This window comes from Ornithorhynchus anatinus, chromosome 3 (genome assembly GCF_004115215.2).
Source record: "Ornithorhynchus anatinus isolate Pmale09 chromosome 3, mOrnAna1.pri.v4, whole genome shotgun sequence".
Classification (NCBI taxonomy): Eukaryota; Metazoa; Chordata; class Mammalia; order Monotremata; family Ornithorhynchidae; genus Ornithorhynchus; species Ornithorhynchus anatinus.
Window position 1 is genome coordinate 1,491,610 of NC_041730.1, and position 23,559 is coordinate 1,515,168.

At 60.5% G+C, this 23,559-nt stretch overlaps 1 protein-coding gene across 1 annotated transcript in view; it reads left to right on the plus strand.

Annotated features, from left to right (window-relative positions):
* Positions 1-23,559, plus strand: part of TRPM5 (transient receptor potential cation channel subfamily M member 5) — a 48,177-nt gene that overhangs the window by 22,728 nt on the left and 1,890 nt on the right. The window contains exons 11-21 of the mRNA XM_029061504.1: positions 1,335-1,475; positions 3,545-3,668; positions 4,886-5,031; positions 6,660-6,772; positions 11,326-11,421; positions 11,639-11,900; positions 13,275-13,393; positions 15,566-15,698; positions 17,623-17,797; positions 21,211-21,364; positions 21,591-21,769. Of these exons, the coding sequence (XP_028917337.1) occupies positions 1,335-1,475; positions 3,545-3,668; positions 4,886-5,031; positions 6,660-6,772; positions 11,326-11,421; positions 11,639-11,900; positions 13,275-13,393; positions 15,566-15,698; positions 17,623-17,797; positions 21,211-21,364; positions 21,591-21,769 (1,642 nt within the window). The remainder of the gene's footprint in view (positions 1-1,334; positions 1,476-3,544; positions 3,669-4,885; positions 5,032-6,659; positions 6,773-11,325; positions 11,422-11,638; positions 11,901-13,274; positions 13,394-15,565; positions 15,699-17,622; positions 17,798-21,210; positions 21,365-21,590; positions 21,770-23,559) is intronic.

The window sequence follows — 23,559 nt, forward strand, 5'->3', positions numbered from 1 at the left end:
GCCCGGATTAGAACCCGTGACCTTCCGACTCCCAGGCCCGGGCCCTAGCCACTCTGCCTTATCTCCACCCCACCGCTCATTCATTCATTCGTTCGTTCGTTCGTATTTATTGAGCGCTTACTCTGTGCAGAGCACTGGACTAAGCGCTTGGAACGGACAGTTCGGCCGCGGATAGAGGCCGTCCCTGCCCGATGACGGGCTCGCAGTGAGAAGCAGCACGGTGGAGTGGATAGAGCAGGGGGCTGGGAGTCAGAAGGTCATTCGTTCACTCAACCGTCTTTACTGAGCGCTTATTACGTGCCGAGCACTGTACTAAGCGCTTGGAATGGACAGGTCGGCAACAGATAGAGACGATCCCCGCCCAACAACGGGCTCACAGTCGAAAAGGACGTGGCTTCTCATCCCGGGTCCGCCACTCGTCTGCTGTGTCACCTTGGGCAAGTCACTTCACTTCTCTGGGCCTCAGTTCCCTCCTCTGCAAAATGGGGATGGAGACTCCACGGGGGATGGAGACGGTGTCCATCTCAATTTGCCTATAATAATAATAATAATAATACTACCACTAATTTTGGTATTTGTCAAGTGCTTACTACGTGCCAGGCACTGTATTAAGCAGCGGGGTGGTTACAAGCAAATCGGGTCCGACACGGTCCCTGTCCCGCCTGGGTTCACGGTCTTAATCAGTCCTGTGTCCACCCCAGCACTGAGTACAGTGCCTGCTACGTAGTAAGCGCTTAACGAGCACTACGGTAATAATATCAAATCCCGGCTCGGCCGCTCGTCAGCTGTGTGACTTTGGGCGAGTCACTTCACTTCTCGGTGCCTCAGTTCCCTCATCTGGAAAATGGGGATTAAGACCGTGAGCCCCACGTGGGACAACCCGATTCCCCGGCGTCGGCCCCAGCGCCGAGAACAGTGCTCGGCACATAGCGAGCGCTTAACGGATACCAACATTATTAATAGTAATTAGAAGATGAAGCAGCGCGGCTCAGTGGAAAGAGCACGGGCTGGGGAGCCAGGGGTCATGGGTTCGAATCCCGGCTCTGCCACTCGTCAGCTGGGTGACCCGTGGGGCGAGTCACTTCACTTCTCTGGGCCTCAGTTCCCTCATCTGTCAAATGGGGATTAACCGTGAGCCTCACGTGGGACGACGCGATTCCCCTGTATCTCCCCCAGCGCTTAGAACAGTGCTCGGCACATAGTGAGCGCTTAACAGATACCAACGTTATTATGAAGCGGGATCGGGGCCCGGCACCAAGGAACGGGCACCGGCCGGCCCCGAGGCGGCCACCGCGGAGCGGGGTGGGCCCACGGGTGCCGCTCTGTCCCGCCAGGAGAAAATGGGGGCCAAGCAGCCGAGCGGACCCAGGCCCGACCTCGATATGAACCAGAAGAGCGGGAATCCATGGCGGGACCTCTTCCTCTGGGCCGTGCTCCAGAATCGGCACGAGATGGCCAACTACTTCTGGAACATGGTGAGCGGCCGCGGGCCCGGCGGCGGGGAGGAGAGCGGGGCGACGCTCCGGTCGCGAGGGTGGCGGCGAGTTCGGGGGTCTTTCCCCCGCCCCGGCCGACCCGCTGCCCGCCCTCCTCCACCCACCCCAGCCTGTCCCCGTCTTCCTCCCGTCCGCCTCCTGCTCTCCCCCGGTTTTTCCTCTCGTGGGCAGGGATTGTCTCTCTGTTGTCGAACTGTACTCCCCAAGCGCTTAGCACAGTGCTCCGCGCCCGGTAAGCGCTCAATAAATACGACGGAATGAATGAATGAATGAACGGAGGGCAGCTTGGCGATGGGGTTAACGATGGGCGATGGTGGTGGCGTTGATGTTGATGAGGGTGAGCGCCCTTCCTCCTCAAATCCGCCAGACATCGACCCTCCCCGCCTTCATAGCCTTACCCAAGGCCCGTCTCCTCCAGGAGGCCTTCCCAGATTACGCCCCGCTCTTCCTCATCTCCCCCTCCCTCCTGCGTCGCCCCGACTTCCTCCCTCTGCTCTTCCCCGCCCCAGCCCCACGCCGCTTATGTCCCTATCTCTCATTTAATTTGCTTGTATCTCCCTCTCCCCTCCTCTAGACTGTGAGCTCCCTGCGGGCAGGGAAGGTCACCGTTTACCGCTGCTTTTTTCCCCAACCGCTTAGTACAGTGCCCTGCAGACGGGAAGCGCTCAGTAAATGCGAGTGAGCGAAGGAAGGAGGGAATAGGGTGTGGATGGTGACACGGCCGTGTGCGGGATGATGAGGAGGGTGATGTGGCGGTGACGCGGTGGTGATGGTGGACGGAGGGACGGCGACGGCGACATCGGTAACGACAGTTGTGCTGGTGGGGGGGGGATGGTCCTCGGGACACCTCGGCAGTTCAGAGCAAGGAGAAAATCTTGGCAAACAATAATAATGATAATAAATTATGGTATTTGTTAAGCGCTAACTGTGTGCCAAGCACTATTCTAAGCGCCGGGGTAGAGCCGAGCTCATCAGGTTGTCCCACGTAGGGCTCGCGATCTTCATCCCCATTTTCCAGATGAGGGAACTGAGGCCCAGAGAAGTGAAGTGGCTTGCCCAAAGTCACGCAGCGGGCGAGCCGCAGCACCGGGATTAGAACCCCCGTCTTCAGGCTCCCAAGCCCGGGCTCTTTCCACTAAGCCTGCAGAGAGAGTGAGGGGCTTCTCAGACCCCACGATTCCGTTCATTCGTTCACTCCATCCTATTTAGTGAGCGCTTACTGGGTGCAGAGCGCTGGACTAAGCGCTTGGGAAGTACCATTCGGCAACAGACAAAGACAATCCCCGCCCAACGACGGGCTCAGAGTCTAGAAGGGGGGAGACGGACAACCAAACGAAACAAGGAGACGGGCATCGGCGGCATCAATATAAATAGATGGAATGATAGATGCACATTAATAAAATAAATAGAATAATAACAAATATGTAGATATATACACAAGTGCGGTGGGGGTGGGGGGGGGGGACGGGAGGGAGTGGGGGCGACGGGGAGGGGAGGAGGAGCGGAGGGAAAGGGAGGGTTCGGTCTGGGAAGGCTTCCCGGAGGAGGTGAGCTCTCGGTAGGGCTCTGAAGGGGGGAAGAGAGTGAGTTCGGCGGAGGTGAGGAGGGAGGGCGTTCCGGGCCAGAGGGAGGACGCGGGCCGGGGGGCGACGGCGGGACGGGCGAGGACGGGGGACCGTGAGGAGGCGGGCGGCGGAGGAGCGGAGCGGGCGGGCGGGATGGAGACTGTAAGCCCGTCACTGGGCAGGGATTGTCTCTGTCTGCTGCCGAACTGTCCATCCCAAGCGCTTAGAACAGTGCTCCGCACACAGTGAGCGCTCAATAAATACTACTGCAGGAATGAATGAATGAGAAGGAGAGAAGGGAGGGGAGGTAGGAGGGAGTGAGGGGATGGAGACCTTGGAAGCCGGGAGTGAGGAGTTTTTGATCTCTGGGTGGGGGGAGCATTTTTCCACAGGGTTGGGGGAGCGGGGTGGCGCCTCCCCCAGCCCCCAGGCCTCGCCCTAGGCCGTCCATCCCCCCGAGCGGGCGTCTCCGCCGTGTCGCAGGGGCAGGAGGGGGTGGCCGCCGCCTTGGCGGCCTGCAAGATCCTCAAGGAGATGGCCCGGCTGGAGACGGAGGCCGAGGCCGCCCGCGGCATGAAGGAGGCCAACTACGAGCAGCTGGCGCTGGGTGAGTCCCCCGCCCTGCTTCGGGCACCGCGGGCAATCAACCCATCGATCGGTCACATTTACTGAGCGCTCCACTGTGGCTCAGTGGAAGGAGCACGCGCTTGGGAGTCGGAGGTCATGGGATCGAATCCCGGCTCGGCCGCCGGCCAGCTGCGTGACTCTGGACAGGTGCCTCGGTGACCTCGTCTGGAAAATGGGGATTTAAGACCGGGAGCCCCACGGGGGACAACCTGATTCCCCCGTGTCTACCCCAGTGTTTAGAACAGTGCTCGGCACATAGTGAGCGCTGAACAAACACCAACGTTATTATTACTAAGCCCTTGAGTACAGTAGAACGATAAACAGATACATTGCGTGGCTCAGCGGAAAGAGCCCGGGCTTGGGAGCCAGAGGTCGTGGGTTCGAATCGCAGCTCTGCCGCTTGGCAGCTGGGTGACTGTGGGCAAGTCACTTCCCTTCTCTGGGCCTCAGTTTCCCTCATCTGTAAAATGGGGATGAAGACTGGGAGCCTCACGTGGGACAACCCGATGACCCAGTATCTCCCCCAGCGCTGAGAACGGTGCTCTGCGCATAGTGAGCGCTTAACAGATACCATCATTATTATTTATTATTATGAGCGATCGATCCAGGAAATGAGGAATTGCTTGGCTTCTCTGCCCCGAGCAGGAGCAGGCGGGTGAAGACCCGCAGATCGTCGGGAGATTTCAATCCCCAGGTTGCCCGTTGGAAGACTACTTGTTTTGTTGGGCAGGGAGGGTCTCTATCTGTTGCCCAGTCGTATTTGGTATTTTCGGTATCCGTTAAGCGCTTACTCTGGGCGGAGCACTGTTCTGAGCCCTGGGGGAGATACAGGGTCATCAGGTCGTCCCCCGGGAGCCTCCCGGTCTTCATCCCCATTTGACAGACGGGGGCACTGAGGCCCAGAGAAGTGACTTGCCCGCCGTCACCCGGCTGACAAGCGGCGCAGCCGGGATTCGAACCCACGACCTCTGACTCCCAAGCCCGGGCTCTCTCCACTGAGCCGCGCGGCTTCCCTATCATCTTTTGAACTTAGAGAGAGCGGAAGGCCACCTCCCTCCCGCCCGCCCGCCCGCCCGCCCACATCCCCCCACACCACGGTCCCTCCCCGACAAAGCCCGACAATCGTCCATCCCCAGCGCTTAGTCCAGCGCTCCGCACGTAGTAAGCGCTCGATAAGTCCGATCGAATGAATGACAGACCTCTTCACCGAGTGCTACGGCAACAGCGAGGAGTGGGCCTTCGCCCTGCTGGTGCGCAGGAACCGCGACTGGAGCAAGACCACGTGCCTGCACCTGGCCGCCGAGGCCGACACCAAGGCCTTCTTCGCCCACGAGGGCGTCCAGGTCAGCGCCCCGGGACCCCCGGTCCCTCCCCTCGCCCCCCTCCTACTCGTGACCCCCACTCCGGACAACCTGATGACCTCGTATCCCCCCGGCCGCAGCGCTCAGAACAGTCCTGGGCACATAGTAGGTGCTTCACAGGGCATTATTCACTCATTCATTCATTCGATAGTATTTATTGAGCGCTTACTCGGTGCAGAGCACCGGACTGAGCGCTTGGAATGGACAGTTCGGCCACAGATAGAGGCCGTCCCTGCCCATCGACGGGCTCACGGTCTAATCGAGAAGCAGCGTGGCTCAGTGGCAAGAGGCCGGGCTCGGGAGCCAGAGGCCGTGGGTTCTAATCCCGCCTCCGCCACTTGGCAGCGGGGTGACTTTGGCCAAGTCACTTCCCTTCTCTGGGCCTCAGATCCCTCATCTGTAAAATGGGGATTAAAACTGCCAGCCCCACGTGGGACAACCTGATCACCTTGTATCCCCCAGCGCTTAGAACAGCGCTCGGCACGTAGTGAGCGCTTAACAGATACCGCCATTTATTTATTTCATTTATTTTATTCTAATCCCGCCTCCGCCACTTGGCAGCTGGGTGACTTTGGCCAAGTCACTTCCCTTCTCTGGGCCTCAGATCCCTCATCTGGAAATTGGGGATGAAGACTGTGAGCCCCATGTGGGACGACCTCATTACCTTGTACCGACGCCCCCCCGCCAGCGCTTAGAACAGTGCTTCGCACGAACTAAGCGCTTAACAAATGCCATCATTATGACAGTTAGTCTCCGGGCCTCAGCGACCCCATCCGTCAAATGGGGATGAAGCCCGTGAGCCCCACGGGGGACGACCCGATGACCTCGTATCTCCCCCGGCGCTTCGAACGGTGCTCCGCACATAGTAAGCGCTTCACAGATACCGTCGTCGAGCAGCGAGGCTCAGGGGAAAGAGCCCGGGCTGGGGACTCGGAGGTCATGGGTTCAAATCCCGGCTCCGCCGCCTGTCAGCTGTGCGTGACTTCGGGCAAGTCGCTTAAAACTCCTCTGCGCCTCAGTTCCCTCAACCGTAAAATGGGGGCGAAGCCCGGGAGCCCCACGGGGGACAACCCGATGACCCGGTATCTCCCCCGGCGCTTCGCACGGCGCTCGGCACCTAGTAAGCGCCTCACGGATGCCATCGTTATCATTATCATGGTTATTCTTCTTACCTCTCCTCCTCCAGCCCGGCCCGCACGCTCCGCCCCTCTAATGCCAACCCGTCCCCGACCCCTCGCCCCCCCCCGTCCGGCCTCAGGCCCGGATCGCCCTCCCCCCTCCAATCCCGCCGACGATGACTCTCCCCCCCCTTCGAAGGCTTATTGCGGGCCCGTCTCCTCCCAGAAGCCTTCCCCGATCGCGCCCTCTTCTCCCCCTCCCTCCCGTGCCCCTCTTACCTCCTCCCGCAACCCCCTTGCCGCCATCGGCAGATCTCTCTAATTCATCTCTTTATTTCCACCGAGGTCCGTCTCCCCCCTCTAGACCGCGGGGCGCAGGGAAAACGTTGTCTGTCGGTCGAGCGTCCTTCTCCCAAGCGCTTCGCGCAGCGCCTCGCACACGGTCGGGGCTCGGTAGAGGCGACCCCAACGAGTCGTTCCTCCTCTTCGCAGGCTTTCCTGACCAAAATCTGGTGGGGGGACATGGCCACCAGCACCCCCATCCTCAGCCTGCTCTGCGCCTTCACCTGCCCCGCTCTCATCTACACCAACCTCATCGCCTTCAGGTGGGCCGGGGGTGGGCCGGGGGTGGGCCGGGGGTCGGCCCAGGGAGGGGCGGCCAAGGGCTGGGAAGGGCAGTAATATCAATAAGAAGAAGAAGAAGAAGAAGAATTGTGCTTTTGCTAAGCACTTACTACGCAGCAGCGCGGCCCAGTGGAAAGAGCCCGGGCTTGGGAGTCAGAGATCATGGGTTGGAATCCCGGCCGGGCCGCTTGTCAGCCGTGTGACCGTGGGCGAGTCACTTCGCTCCGCTGGGCCTCAGCGACCTCATCCGTCAAATGGGGATGAAGACCGCGAGCCCCACGTGGGACGACCTGATTCCCCTGTGTCTACCCCCCGGCGCTTAGAACAGTGCTCGGCGCAGAGTAAGCGCTTAACAAATACCGACATCATCATTATTATCACTACTACTTACAGTGCCCGGTATTCATTCGTTCAATAGTATTTAGTAAGCGCTCAATAAGTGCCGTTGAATGAATGAATGAACACCGGGCACTGTACTAAGCGCTGGGGTGGACACTAATAGGTTGGACACAGTCCCTGTCCCACGTGGGGCTGACGTGGGGTCGGTTGAGCACTCACTAGGTGCCGAGCACTGCGCTGAGCGCTGGGGAAGGTCACACAGCGGACAAGCGGCGGAGCCGGGACTTGAACCCAGGTCCTTCTGACTCCCCGGTCCCCGCTCTATCCACTAGGCCGCAAGGTGCCTCAGTTCCCTCATCTGTAAGATGGGGATTAAGACCGTGAGCCCCACGTGGGACGACCCGATTCCCCTGTGTCTACCCCAGCGCTTAGAACAGTGCTCGGCACATAGTAAGCGCTTAACAGATACCAACATTATTATTAAGGCTGCGGGGGATGCGTCTGCTAGTTCCGCCGCTCCCGAGCGCTGAGGACGGTGCTCTGCACATAGTCAGCGCACAGTGAATCTCCCCCTCTAGACTGTAATAATAATGTCGGTATTCGTTAAGCGCTTACTATGTGCCGAGCACTGTTCTAAGCGCTGGGGGAGATACAGCGTCATCAGGTCCCATGCGGGGCTCACAGTCTTCATCCCCATTTTCCAGATGAGGGAACTGAGGCCCAGAGCAGTGAAGTGACTTGCCCGAAGTCACCCAGCTGCCAAGCGGCCGAGCCGGGATTAGAACCCATGACCTCTGACTCCTAAGCCCGGGCTCCGTCCACTGAGCCACGCTACTGTAAGCTTGTCGTGGGCGGAGAACGGGTCTGTTTATTCTCAAATCGTCCTCTCCCAAGCGCTCAGTACAGTCCTCTGCACACAGGAAGTTCTCAATAAATACGGCTGATCGACCGATCGATACTGCTGATGGATTGATTGATTGGGGCGTGGGGGGGGGGGGGGCCGGGTGAGGAGGGTTGGGGAGACGGGGGCGGATCTCGCGCCTGCGCTGTGCTTGTCTGTGCCTCAGTTTCCTCATCTGTAAAATGCCATTCCAACGCCCCTTCTCCCTCCAATTTAGACCCTGAGCCCCAAGTGGGACAAGGACAGCGTGTGACCCGATTACCTTAGGTCGACCCCAGCGCTTAGCACAACGCCTGGCACCTAGAAGTGCTTGAGAAGCAGCGTGGCTTAGTGGAGAGAGCCGGGGCCGGGGAGTCAGGGGTCGTGGGTTCTAATGCCGGCTCTGCCGCCTGTCCGCCGTGTGACCTCGCGTAAACCGCTTCACTTCTCTGGGCCCCAGTGACCTCATCTGTCAAATGGGGATGAAGACCGGGAGCCCCACGTGGGACCACCTGATCGCCTTGGATCTACCGCAGTGTTCGGAACAGCGCTTGGCACATAGTAAGCGCTTTAACAGAAACGGAAGCAGCGTGGCTCAGTGGAAAGAGCCCGGGCTTAGGAGTCAGAGATCATGGGTTCGAATCCCAGCTCCTCCACCTGTCAGCTGTGTGACTTTGGGCAAGTCACTTCACTGGGCCTCAGTTCCCTCATCTGTAAAATGGGGATGAAGACTGCCCCACGTGGGACAAACTGATCACCTTGTATCCCCCCCCCCCCCCGGTGCTAAGAGCAGTGTTTTGCACATAGTAAGCGCTTAACAAATCCCATCATCATCATCATCATCATCATTAATAAATGCAATTGAACGAATGAATGGGGACATAAGCGGGGTGCGGGCCTGGGAAGGGGGATGAATGAAGGGAGCGAGGCAAGGTGACGCGGAAGGGAGGGGGAGAAGAGGAAAGGAGGGCGCGGTCAGGGAGGGCCTCCTGGAGGAGGTGGGCCTGCAATAAGGCTTTGAAGTCGGGGGGAGAGCCAGGACACTTCACTTCTCTGGGCCTCAGTTCCCTCATCTGGAAAATGGGGATGAAGACCGTGAGCCCCACGTGGGACGACCCGATTCCCCTGTGACTACCCCAGCGCTTAGAACAGTGCTCGGCACCTAGTAAGCGCTTAACAGATAGCAACGTTATTATTATTGGGACTAGAACCCAGGTTCCCTGACTCCCAGCCCCACGCTCTGGGCACCGGCCGTGCTGCCCGATGGTGGCCAGAATGGTGCAGGGAAACCCTGTTCATTTAATAAGAATAACAACAACGACGTTGGTATTTGTCAAGCGCTCACTATGTGCCGAGCACCGTCCTAAGCGCTGGGGGCGATGCGGGGTCATCGGGTCGTCCCCCGTGGGGCTCCCAGGCTTCATCCCCATTTGACAGATGAGGGAACTGAGGCACCGAGAAGCGAAGCGACGCGCCCAGAGTCACACAGCCGACAGGTGGCGGAGGCGGGATCAGAGAAGCAACGCGGCGGAGTGGACAGACCCCGGGCCTGGGAGTCGGGAGGTCACGGGTTCGAATCCCGGCTCTGCCACCTGTCCGCTGTGTGACCTTGGCCGGGTCATTTCACTTCTCTGGGCTTCAGTTCCCTCATCTGTAGGATGGGGATTAAGACTGTGAGTCCCATAATAATAATGATGGCATTTATTAAGCGCTGACTGTGTGCCAAGCCCCGTTCTGTGCGCCGGGGTAGTTACAGGGTGATCAGGTGGTCCCACGTGGGGCTCACGCTTTTAATCCCCATTTTCCAGATGAGGTCCCTGAGGCCCAGAGAAGTGAAGTGGGTCGCCCAAGGTCACACAGCAGACAAGTGGAGGAGCTGGGATTAGAACCCACGTCCTCTGGCTCCCAAGCCCGTGGCCTTTCCTCTGAGCCTCGCCGGGACCGCGAACGTGTGCCACCCGATTTGCCTGTATCCATCCCAGCGCTTAGCACGGCGCCTGGCACATAGTAAGCGCTTAACAAATACCACAGTTATCATCGTCATCATTAAGGAAGCGATACTAGGCTCCGGAGCGGGCAGGGACCCGCCCGGAGCAGGGCAGAGATAAACCCAGTGAGGGCAGGGATGGTCTCTCGTTACTGCTGAATTGTAAAAAAAAAAAAAAAAAAAAATGTTGGTATTTGTTAAGCGCTTCCTATGTGCCGAGCACTGTTCTAAGCGCTGGGGTAGACATAGGGGAATCAGGTCGTCCCACGTGGGGCTCACGGTCTTAATCCCCATTTTACAGATGAGGGAACTGAGGCCCAGAGAAGTGAAGTGACTCGCCCACGGTCACACAGCCGACAAGTGGCAGAGCTGGGATTCGAACTCATGAGCCCTGACTCCAAAGCCCGTGCTCTTTCCACTGAGCCGTACTTTCCAAGTGCTTAGTACAGCGTTCCGCACCCAGTAAGCGCTCGACGAATACGATCGAACCAATGAAGGAGGGACCGCACGTGTGGGAAGCGGCACGGGCCCGGGAGTCCGAAGGTCATGGGTTCTAATCCCGGCCCCGCCCCTTGTCTGCTGGATGACCTCGGACGAGTCACTTCGCTTCTCCGGGCCTCGGTTCCCTCATCTGGAAGAAACGGGGACGGAGAGTGTGAGCCCCACGTGGGGCGGGGACCGTATCCAACCCGATGAACCTGTATCTACCCCAGCGCTTAGTACGATGCTCTGCACACGCTAAGCCGCTCAATAAATAGGAATGAATGAATGAACAGCGCTTGGCACCCAGTAAGCAATTAACAAGCACTATAATTAGTGTTTTCATTATTAATAACAACGCTGGTGTTTGTTAAGCGCTTACTAGGTGCAGAGCACCGTTCTGAGCGCTGGGGGAGATACGGGGTCGTCGGGTGGTCCCAGGTGAGGCTCGCAGATGAGGTCACCGAGGCACGGAGAAGTGACGCGACTCGCCCGCAGTCACCCAGCTGACGAGCGGCGCGGCCGGGATTCGAACCCGTGACCTCGGACTCCCCAGCCCGGGCTCTCGCCACCGAGCCGCGCCGCTTCTTTGGTGGACAGAGCCCAGACCTGGTCCCGTAACCCCCCCCGAGCCGAGGTCGGCCACTCCGGCCCCCGGCCCGCCGGCTCTCCCGGGCCCCGGCCCCCGGTCCCGCCTGGATCCCCTAGACCGTCGGCTCATCGTGGGCGGGGAACGCGCTCCCGGTTCCATCGTCCTCTCCCCAGCGCTTAGTGCAGTGCCCCGCACAGAGGAAGCGCTCAATAAATACCATCACCGACCGACTGACTCTCCTCTCCCCCCGCCGCAGCGAGGAAACGTCCGTGACAAATGGACCGGAGGCGTCCGGGGACCCCGACGGCCCCGACGGCGAGAAGACCTGGCTGTTCCGACCCGCGGGCCCGAGGTAGCGACCTCTTGACCCCGGGGGCTCCGAGAGACGCCGTCCGCCGGTCCGTCCGTCAAGGGATCGGCGGCCCGGCCTCGGTGGGGGCCGGGCCGGGCGTCGTCCGGGGGGGGGGGGGGGCTCCCGCTTCCCGATCCGGGGACCCGGCGGGAAGGAGGAGGGCGGCCCGCCCCGAGGACGGGTGTCCCCCGACGGTCTCTCTCCGGTCCCGGCGCAGGGACGACGAGGCGGCGGCGGAGGATTCGGGGGTCCCCGGCCGGCGGGGCTTTGGCCCGGCGGTTTGCGGGCGCTGGAGGCAGTTCTGGGGGGCCCCCGTGACGGTGTTCCTGGGCAACGTCGTCATGTACTTCGCCTTCCTCTTCCTGTTCGCCTACGTCCTCCTGGCGGACTTTCGGCCGCCGCCGCCCGAGGGCCCGTCGGGCCCCGAGCTCACCCTCTACTGCTGGGTCTTCACGCTGGTCCTGGAGGAGATCCGGCAGGTCAGGCCGGGACGGCGGACGGACCGACCCACCCACCGCCCCCAGATCCGCCCCGAGACATCTCTCCGGAGAGACCGGCCCGGAGAGAGACCCTCCCGGAGAGATCTTTCCGGAGCGACCTTTCCGGAGATTGCCTTCCCGGAGAGACTTGCCCAGAGAGACCTTTCCGGAGAGACCCGCCCAGAGAGGCCCAGGCAGAGAGACGGACCGTCTTAGAGAGGCCTACGCAGGGAGACCCGCTCCGCTCGGAGAGACCCGCCCAGGGTGACCCACCTAGAGGGACCTTTCCAGAGAGACCCGCCCAGGGTGTCTCACCCAGAGAGATCCTCCCAGAGAGACCCTCCCAGAGAGACTTGCCCAGAGAGACCTTTCCGGAGAGACCCTCCCGGAGAGACCCGCCCGGAGAGACCCGCCCAGAGAGGCTCAGGCAGAGAGACCGTCTTAGAGAGGCCTACCCAGGGAGACCCGCTCCATTCGGAGAGACCCGCCCAGGGTGACCCACCCAGAGACCTTCCCAGAGAGACCCTCCCAGAGAGACTTGCCCAGAGACACCTTTCCAGAGACACCCTCCCAGAGAGACCTTTCCAGAGAGACCCTCCCAGAGAGACCATCTTAGAGAAAACACACCCAGGGAGACGTGCTCCACTCAGAGAGACCCGCCCAGGGTGACCCACCCAGAGACACCTTTCCAGAGAGACCCAGGCAGAGTGACCGTCTTAGAGGGACCCACCCGGGGAGACCCGTTCCACTCAGAGGGACCCACCCGGGGTGTCCCAACCAGAGAGACCCTCCCAGAGAGACCCAGCCAGAGACACCGTTTTAGAGAGACCCACTCAGAGAGACCGGCCCAGGGTGACCCACCCAGGGAGACCCTCCCAGAGACACCTGCCCAATGAGAACTTTCCAGAGTGACCCACCTGGACACCCACCCAGAGAGACCCACCCAGAGTCACCTGCCCAAAGAGACCTTTCCAGAGTGACCCACGAGGAGACCCACCCAGAGAGACATTTACGGAGAGACCCAGCCAGAGATACCTGTCCAGAGAAACCCACCCAGAGAGACCCGCCCAGAGAGACCCGCCCCACTGAGAGACCCTCTCAGAGACACCCGCCCAGAGAGACCCCACTCGATCCGACCCACCCGGAGAGACCCGCCCCACTGAGAGACCCTCTCAGAGACACCCGCCCAGAGAGACCCCACTCGATCCGACCCTCCCAGAGTGACCCAGCCCAGCAGGGCACCGGACCCTGATGGCTCCATCGGCCGCCCCTAGGTCAGCAGGTCAACCCACCCCGCCTCAGCACCGCGGGGTCGTGCCGGGCGGAGCGGCCCCGGGGTCGGCCGGCCTCCCGACCTCCCCGTCCCCTCCGCAGGGCTTCTTCACTGACCGGGACGGCAGCCTGGGGAAGATGTTCGGACTTTACGTGGAAGACAACTGGAACAAGTGTGACTTGGTGGCCCTCTTCCTCTTCATCCTGGGCATCTCCTGCAGGTTCCGTGCCGGGGCTGGGGCCGAGGGGAGACCCGGGGCCGGGGAAGAGCTGGAGGCCGGGGAGACAGCGGGCCCGGGGGCAACGGGGGATGTGGCGGAGCAGGAGGAGACCGAGGCCTTGGAAACGATGGAGATGATAATAGAAATGATAGTATTTGTTAAGCACTTACTATGTGCCAAGAGATGGAGGGAGACAGAGACCTCAGAGATGGCGGAGCCTGGGGGAGACGGGGGCACTAGGGAGACGGCAGAGACAAGGGTGAGACGGGGGCTGAGGAGACGGCGGAGCTGGGTGGGAAGATGGCAGAGACAGGGAGATGGGGAGACGGGGGCCTGGGGCCGGGGACTGAGGATCCCGGAGACTATGGGGAAAGGATAATAATAATGTTGGTATTTGTTAAGCGCTTACTACGTGCAGAGCGCCGTTCTAAGCGCTGGGGAAGATACAGGGTCATCGGGTCGTCCCACGTGAGGCCCACAGTTAATCCCCATTTGACAGATGAGGTCCCCGAGGCCCAGATAAGTGAAGTGACTTGCCCGCGGTCACAGAGCTGACAAGAGGCAGGGCCGGGATTCGAATCCATGACCTCCGACTCCCCAGCCCGTGGTCTTTCCACCGAGCCGCGCTCCTTCTCACGTTCAGACCGTGAGCCCGTCACTGGGCACGGATTGTCTCCCTCTGTGGCCCAACTGTCCATTCCAAGCGCTGAGTACGGTGCTCTGCACACGGCAAGCGCTCAATAATATACGACTGAATGTTGAATATTCCGCTTTTCGGCCGGGTGACCTGGGGCAAGTCATTTCATGCTCTGTGCCTCAGTCACTTCATCTGGAAAATGGGGATTACAACCGGGAGCCCCGCGTGGGACGGAGACTGCATCCGACCCGATCGTCTTGTACCTACCCCAGCGCTTAGTACAGGGCCTGGCATATAATAAGCGCTTAACAAATACCACGATTATTATTTTGATGATAATGACAGATAAGAGAGTGCGTGCCTATCCCCTGGGACGATCCCCCTCCCCCCCATTCACACACCCCTTAGCTTTGCCCCAACTGGGGTCAACTGATGGGCCCCAGGCTGGGTCCCCCCCTCCCCTCTCTCCCCCCGGACAAGTCACACTTCATTTCTCTGGGCCTCAGTGAGCTCACCTGTAAAATGGGGATGAAGACTGTGAGCCCCACGTGGGACAACTTTTTTGGGGGGGGGGGATTTGTTAATCGCTTACTATGTGCCAAGCACTGTTCTAAGCGCTGGGGGAGATTTAAAGAAATGAGGTTGTCCCCCGTGGGGCTCTCGGTCTTAATCCCCATTTTCCAGGTGAGGTCACTGAGGCACGGGAAAGTGAAGCGACTTGCCCAAAGTCACGCACGGATAAGTGGCAGAGTGGGGATGAGAACCCATGACCTCTGACTCCAAACCTGTGTTCTCTCCACTAAACGGCGCTGCCTCTCAATGCTTCTTGAAGAACTAGTATCTCCCCCAGTGCTTAGAACGGTGCTGGGCACATAGTAAGCGCTTAACAAATACCATTATTATTATTATTATTGAGAAGCAGCATGGCGTCACGGATAGAGCCCGGGCCCGGGAGTCAGAGGGTCATGGGTTCTAATCCCGGCTCTGCCACTTGTCTGCTGTGTGACCTTGGGCAAGTCACTTCACTTCTCTGGGCCTCAGGAACCTCATCTGTAAAATGGGGATGGAGACTGGGAGCCCCCTGTGGGACAGGGACTGTGTCCAACCCGATCTGCTCGTATCCACCGGAGCGCTAAGCAGCTCGGCTCACTGGAAAGAGCCCGGGCTTGGGAGTCAGAGATCATGGGTTCGAATCCCGGCTCTGCCACTTGTCAGCTGGGTGACTGTGGGCAAGTAATTCACTTCTCTGTGCCTCAGTGACCTCATCTGCCAAATGGGGATGAAGACCGGGAGCCTCACGTGGGACAACCCGATTGCCCCGTATCTCCCCCAGCGCTTAGACCAGTGCTCTGCACATAGTGAGCGCTTAACAAATGCCAACATATTATTAAGCGCTTAACAAATACCATCATTATCATTATTAGTATTATTTTCCCTCTCCCCTCCTTCCTCTCTCTCCTCCCCTTCCTCCATCCCCCCTTCTTCCGCCTCTCTTCTCCTCCCCCGCTCCCCTCCGCCCCTCCGGTCACCCCCAGGATGGTGACATCGGGGTTCCAGGCGGGACGGACGATCCTGGCCATCGACTTCATGGTGTTCACGCTGAGGCTCATCCACATCTTCGCCATCCACAAGCAGCTGGGCCCCAAGATCATCATCGTGGAGCGCATGGTGAGGGCCCGCGCCCGTGCCCACCCTCGTCCCCCCGCCCTGCCCGCCGGGCCGAGCACCGACCCGAGCCCCGGGCCGAGCGCCGAGCAGGACGCCGAGCCGGGCGCCGGGCCGGGCGCCGCGCCGACCGCTGGGCCGGGCGCCGGACCGGGTTCCGGGCCGAGGGCCAGGCCCGGCACCGAGCCGAGCAACGGGCCGAGCGCCGAGCACTAAGACGGGCACTGGGCCGAGCACCGGTTAAGCATTGGATCGGGGACCCGGCCGAGTCAGAGAACAGTCCGATCGGATACGGTCCCCGTCCCCACGGGTCTCACGGTCTGAGCGAGCAGCGCCTAGGTCCATATCCGGGATTTTTTTCTTTCTATTACTATCTACTAATAGAGAAGCAGCATGCTCAGTGGGAAACGGCAGGGACGGTCTCTATCTGTTGCCAACTTGTTCATCCCAAGCGCTTAGTACAGTGCTCTGCACATAGTAAGCGCTCAATAAATACTACTGAATGAAAGAGCCCGGGCTTAGGAGGCGGGGGTCGTGGGTTCTGATCCCGGCTCCGCCACCTATCAGCTGTGTGACTATGGGCAAGTCATTTAACTTCTCGGTGCCTCGGTGACCTCATCTGGAAAATGGGGATGAAGACTGGGAGCCCTACGCGGGACAACCTGATTACCCTGAATCTACCCCAGTGCTTAGAACAGTGCTTGGCACGTATTAAGCATTTAACCAATACCAATGTTATTATTATTATTATCTGTCTCGCCCTTAGACTGGAAGCTCGTTGTGGGCAGGGAATGCGTCCGTTAGAGAAGCAGCGTGGCTCGGTGGAAAAAGCCCGGGCTCGGGAGTCAGAGGTCATGGGTTCGATTCCCGCCTCTCTGCCACTGGTCAGCTGGGTGGCTGTGGACAAGTCACTTCACTTCTCTGGGGACGAAGACTGTGAGCCTCACGTGGGGCAACCCGATGACCCTGTATCTCCCCCAGCGCTTAGAACAGTGCTCGGCACATAGTAAGCGCTTAACAAATACCAACGTCATTATTATTACAATATGTCGTCCTCTCCCGAGAGCTTAATAAAGTGCTCTGCACACAGTAAGTGCTCGCTGAATACGATCGACCGATCGATGGAGAAAGAAGAACAGATATCTCACTCTGTCAGATCACTCAGTGGTATCGACTGCACTCTCCCGAGCATTTTGTACAGTGCTTTGCGCACAGTAAGTGCTCAATAAATCCAACCGGATGAATGAATACAACAGAGTCGGTAGGACACGTTCCCTGCCCACGACGAGCTTAGAGGAGGGGAGCCCTGCGCTAAGCACTGGGGGGGGGGACGGCACGGTAGAGTCAGATGGGACGCTGTCCCCGCGGGGCCCGTTTTCTCAGCGGGAGGGAGAGCGGGGACCCTCTCCCCGATCCCGGCTCGGCCACTCGTCAGCTGCGTGACTCTGGGCAAGTCACTTCACTTCTCGGTGCCTCATCTGTAAAATGGGGATCAAGACCGTGAGCCCCACGTGGGACACCCTGATTCCCCGGCGCTTAGAACAGTGCTGGGCACATAGTAAGCGCTTAACCAATACCAACATTATCACAGATGAGGCCCAGAGAGGTCAAGCGACTTGTCCAAGGTCACACAGCAGGTGGAGGTCAGAGCTGGGACTAGAAGGCCTGGTTCCCAGCCCTGAGCTCCGTCCCCCGGGGCCGCTCTGCGATCCGAACCGGCCAGAACTCGTTGAGCAGGGTGGGAGTTGAGGGGCGAGGAGGGTGGGGGGTGGGGACACCCGGCCTCTCCCTCCGGTAGCCGAGCGAAAGGGCGGCGCTTGCCTTTGGCCGCCCAGACTCGGCCCGTTGGGCTCCAGCGCTGTCCTCCGACCAGCCCGGAGCCCCCCGCCCCCCCCGTGTCCAGCCCGGCCTCCTCGTCTCCCGGCAGATGAAGGACGTTTTCTTCTTCCTGTTCTTCCTGAGCGTCTGGCTCATCGCCTACGGCGTCACCATCCAGGCCCTGCTGCACCCCGACGACAGCCGCCTCGAGTGGATCTTCCGCCGCGTCCTCTACCGGCCCTACCTGCAGATCTTCGGACAGATCCCGCTGGACGAGATGGACGGTGAGAGCCGGAGGCCGTCGGGGGACGGAGACGCGGGCCCGGAACGGCAGAGACGCGGGCCCGGGGGATGGAGGGTGGGGGTCGTCCTGTACCGGTCCTCCCTGCACATCTTCGGACAGACCCCGCCGGACGAGACGGACGGTGAGAGCCGGGGGCCGCCGGGGTGTCTCTGGCGACAGACACACAGGTCCAGGTGACAGAGACACAGGCCTGGAGTGACAGAGATACAGACCTCGAGTGACAGAGATACGGGCCTAGAGGGGCAGAGACACAGGCTCGGGGTCGGGGGTTAGCGCTTTATAAGTGCCATTATCATCAGAGACAAGTTTATCACTACTGGCGTTATCTTCTAGCACTTGCATTCATTCAATCGTATTTATTGAGCGCTTAAGCCCGCAGCTTAACCCTCTTTTCCCCCCATCTCCCTCCGCTCCTCCCCCTCTCCCTTCCCATCCCCTCGGCACCGCACTCGTCCGCTCGACTGCGTATATTTTCATCACCCTATTTATTTTGTTAATGAATTGTACATCGCCCCGATTCTATTTAGTCGCCATCGTCTTTACGAGGCGTCCTTCCCCCCGACTCCATCTATCGCCATCGTTCCCGTCCGTCCGTCTCCCCCGATCGGACCGTGAGCCCGTCGAACGGCGGGGACCGTCCCTATCTGTTGCCGACTTGTTCGTTCCAAGCGCTCAGTCCAGTGCTCTGCACCTAGTAAGCGCTCAATAAATACCATTGAATGGATGCATGAATTACTGTGTGCAGAACACTGCACTGGGCGCTTGGAAAGTCCAATTCAGCAATAAAGAGAGACAGTCTAGACGGGGGGAGACAGTGAGCAAAACAAGTACAAAGGCATCAGTAGCATCGATATAAATAAGTAGAATTATAGATATATACACAGCAAAACAAGTAAACAGGCAAGGGAGCAGTGGTTGTCGGGTAGAGTTTCCTCTGCTAGTCTAGGCCAGCTCAACTTCAAGCAATAATGATAAGGTGGTATTTTTTGAGCGCTTAGTATGTGTCAAGCGCTGTTCTAAGTGCTGGAGTAGATGCAACCTAATCAGGTTAGTACAGTGACTGGCACAGAATAGGCGCTAAACAGATGCCATCGTTATTATTTTACAGCCCCTGACCCGCATGGGGCTCACGGTTTTCATTACCGCTTTTCAGATGAGGTCACTGAGGCCCAGAGAATGATAAGGTTGGCATTTGTTGGGCGCTTACTATGTGCAGAGCACTGTTCTGAGTGCTGGGGAAGATACAGGGTCATCGGGTCGGCCCACGTGAAGGCTCCCAGTTAATCCCCGTTTTACAGATGAGGGAACTGAGGCGCAGAGAAGTGAAGCGACTTGCCCCAGGTCACACAGCAGGCAAGTGGCGGGGTCGGGATTAGAGCTCACGTCCTCCGACTCCCAAGCCCGGGCTCTTCCCACTAAGCCACGCTGCTTCTCCCTGCTAGTATCACATGCCAATGTCCCCGATACCCCAGCTAATTCGGGCTCCGGCAACGTAGGGAAGAGGTATTCCGACGTGCCAGCCTCGAGTACACCACCTTACCGTTACGGGCTCTCGTTCTATCCCGGCTAGACTACCGTGTCGGCCTGCTCTCCGACCTCCCTTCCTCCTCTCTCGCCCCGCTCCGGTCTATTCTTCGCTCCGCCGCCCGGCTCATCGGGTCGTCCCACGTGAGGCTCGCGGTCTTCATCCCCATTTTCCAGATGAGGGAACCGAGGCACAGAGAAGTCAAGTGACGTGTCTAAGGTCACCCAGCTGACAAGTGGCAGAGCCGGGATTCGAACCCATGACCGCTGACTGCGAAGCCCGGGCTCTCGCCGCTGAGCCGCGCTGCTTCCCTTAAGGGAGGGGGACACATGCAAGCCTTGACCACTGGGCTTCCACAGCCCCCCTCCAAGCCGCTACCAGATTAATCCAGTGCCGCGTCCTCTCCCGGCTCGATTACCGCATCAGCCTCCTCGCCGACCTCCCTGCCTCCCGTTATCTCTCCCCGCTCCAGTCCATACTTCGCTCTGCCGCCCGGATCTTTTTTTCTGCAGCAACATTCGGGACCCGGCGCCCCGCTCCTCAAAACTGTCCCGTGGTGGCCCACCCGCCTCCGCGTCAGACAAAAACTCCTCACTCTGGGCTTCCAAGCCCCCCATCCCCCGGGCCCCTCCTACCTCGCCTCCCTTCTCTCGGAGAAGCAGCGCGGCTCAGCGGCAAGAGCCCGGGCTTTGGAGGCAGAGGTCATGGGCTCGGATCCCGGCTCTGCCACTTGGCAGCTGGGTGACTGTGGGCGAGTCACTTCGCTTCTCTGGGCCTCAGTTCCCTCCATATCCATATCTGGGCCTCCATATCACCTGTCTCGCCCCCATCCTGCCTCTGGCCTAGACGTCCTCCCTCTTCGTATCCGTCAGCCGTGCGACTGTGGGCGAGTCGCTTCACTTCTCTGTGCCTCGGTGACCCCATCTGTAAAATGGGGATGAAGACCGGGAGCCCCACGTGGGACAACCTGATTCCCCCGTATCTCCCCCAGCGCTTAGAACGGTGCTCGGCACGTAGTAAGCGCTTAACAGATACCAACGTTATTCTCTGTGCCTCAGTTCCCTCGTCTGTTAAATGGGGATCGAGACCGTGATCCTCCCGGGGGACAACCTGATGACCCCGGATCTCCCCCGGCGCTTAGAACGGTGCTCGGCCCGTAGTAAGCGCTTAACGGATACCAACATCATTATTATTATCCGTCGGCCGACTCCCCCTCTTCGAAGCCTTATCGCGGGCCCACCTCCTCCCGGAGGCCTTCCCTGACCGCGCCCTCCTTTCCTCTTCTCCCCCTCCCTTCTGCGTCGCCCGGACCCGCTCCCTTTCTTCCTCGACCCCCTCCCGGCCCCGCACCGCTTACGGCCACATCTCTCATTTATCCATCTATATCGACGTCCGCCTCCCCCCATCCGGTCATTCAGTCGTATCTATCGAACGGTACGAGGAGCGGCGTGGCCTAGTGGGAAGAGGCCGGGCTTGGGAGTCAGAGGTCACGGGTTCTAATGCCGCCCCCGCCACTTGTCTGCTGTGGGACCTCGGGCGAGTCGCTTCACTTCTCCGGGCCTCAGTTGCCTCATCTGTAAAACGGGGCTTGGGACCGCGAGCCCCACGTGGGACAACCCTGTACCTACCCCAGCGCTTAGAACGGCGCTCAACGAATACCATCGTCGTCAATGAGCGCTTACCGGATGCAAAGCGCCGTATCAAGCGCTTAGACCGTAAGCCTGTTGTGGGCAAGGGATGTGTCTTTTCGTTGTCGGATCGTCCTCTCCCAGGCGCTCAGTACAGCGCGCTGCACACAGTAAGCGCCCGGTAAGTACGACTGACTGACAGAGCGCGCTCCCCGCCCCCCGGGGACGGTCTTCCCCCAGTGGCTCGCATCAACTGCTCGTCCAACCCGCTGCTCCTGGCAAACTCTCCGTCCTGCCCCAACGACTACGCCAACTGGCTGGTCATTCTCCTGCTGGTCATCTTCCTGCTGGTCACCAACGTGCTGCTCATGAACCTCCTCATCGCCATGTTCAGGTCAGCGTCCGCGGCGGGCGCGAGGGGAGAGGCCGGGGCGGTGGATTATCCGCGCCGGGTCGTCGGGGGGGGGTGGGACGATCCTCCGGCGCGGAGGTCCGTGTGGTCGAGGCCGCCGCGCGGGCCCGACGGGGCGAAGACCCGCGCCCGGCCCGAGGTCCGGGAGCCAGGGGTCACGGCGCCGGCTGAGGGTCCGGCCCGCCGCTCCCCCCACCCCCGCCCGCAGCTACACCTTCCAGGTGGTGCAGGGCAACGCGGACATGTTCTGGAAGTTCCAGCGCTACAGCCTGATCGTGGAGTACCACGGCCGGCCCGCCCTCGCGCCCCCCTTCATCCTCATCAGCCACATCCGCCTCCTGCTCAAACGCGCCTCGCACCAGGTGGAGCACAAGCGGGAGCATCTGGGTGAGGGGCCGGGGAGGCTGTCGGGGTGGAGGCCGGACACGGGAGGAGGCTGGCCGAGGACGGACCGGGGTGGGGAAACGTGCGGGGAGGCCTGAGGGAGGTCACGGGGGGGGGGGGGGCACGGGGAGGCAGGCCGAGGGGAGGCCGGGGGAAGCCAGAGGGAGGCCAGGGAGGGGCCGGAGGAAGACAGGCTAAGGGGAGGCCGAGGGGGAGCCGGGGGGAGGCCGGGGAGAGGCCGGGAAAGGCAGGCCGAGGGGGAGCCGGGGGAGGCCACGGGGAGGCCGGGGACAGCGTGGAGGAAGGAAGGCCGAGGAGACGCCGAGGGAAACCGGGGGAGGCCGGGGGAAGGTAGGTCAAGGGGAGGCCGAGGGGGAGCCGGGGAGGGGTCGGGGGGCAGCGGGCCGGGGGGGTCGGGGAGGCCGGGGGAGGCCGGCGAGAGGCCGGGGGGAAGGCCGGGGAGAGGCGGGCCAAGGGGAGGCCGAGAGGAAGTCGGGGGGAGGCCGGGGAGACACCGGGGAGGGGCAACTCGGGGAAAGCCGGGGGAGGCCAGGGAGAGGCTGGAGGGAGGTGGAGCTGAGGGAGGCCGGGGTAAGCCAGCCGGAGGCCAGGAGAGGCCGGGGGCGGGCGGGCGGGCAGACCCGGGGGAGGCTGCAGGGGGAGGCCGGGCCGCGGGCCACATCCCTCCCCTCCTTCCCGGCCCTGCCACGAGCCACCTCTTCCGGGAAGCCTTCCCCACTTGCGGTCCCTCTCATTCCCGTGGACGACGATCGTGGCGTTTCCTTGCCGACGGCATCGCCTCGGGGCTCACTCTGTGCCGGGCGCCGGGCTGCGCGCCGAGGCAGACGCGAGACGATCCGAGCACCGTGCTAAGCGCTGGGGCGGATCCAGGCCCATCGGGTTGGACCCAGTCCCCGTCCCCCTGGGGGCTCACGGTCCCCACCCCCATTTTCCGGAGGAGTTAACCGAGACCCAGAGAAGTGAAGTGACTCGCCCAAGGCCACGCGGCAGACGAGGGGCGGAGCCGGGATCGGAACCCATGACCTTCTGACTCGCAGGCCCGTGCTCCGTGCGCACCATGCTGCTCCTTGATAACCTGTAGCTACCCCAGCACTTAGAACGGTGTTTAGCACAGAGTAAGCGCTTAAGACCATTATTATTATTATTATTATTATGGTGCTCTGCCTGCAGCAAGTGGCCAGTACAGCGCTCGCCGCACCATAAGCACTCGGTATACATACGTATATATATATATATAGGTATTTGTTAAGCGCTTACTATGTGCAGAGCACTGTTCTAAGCCCTGGGGGAGATACAGGGTCATCAGGTGGTCCCACGTGGGAAATCACAGTTTTCATCCCCATTTTACAGATGAGGGAACTGAGGCACAGAGAAGCGAGGTGACTTGCCCACGGTCACCCAGCTGCCAGGTGGCAGAGCGGGGATTCGAACCCACGACCCCTGACTCCAAAGCCCGGGCTCTTTCCACTGAGCCACGCTGCAGTAGTAAGAATAATCATCATCATCATCATCACGGTATTTGTTAAGCGCTTACTACGTGGCAGGCACTGTTCTAAGCGCTGGGGTGGCTCCAAGCAAATCGGTTTGGTCCCAGTCCCTGTTCCACGTGGGGCTCACGGTCTCCGTCCCCGTTTTCCAGATGAGGTCACCGAGGCCCAGCGAAGCGAAATGACTTGCCCGAGGTCACACAGCAGACCGGCAGCGGAGTCGGGATTAGAACCCACCACCTTCCGACTCCCAGGTCCTTACTCTATCCACTACGCCGCCCAGTA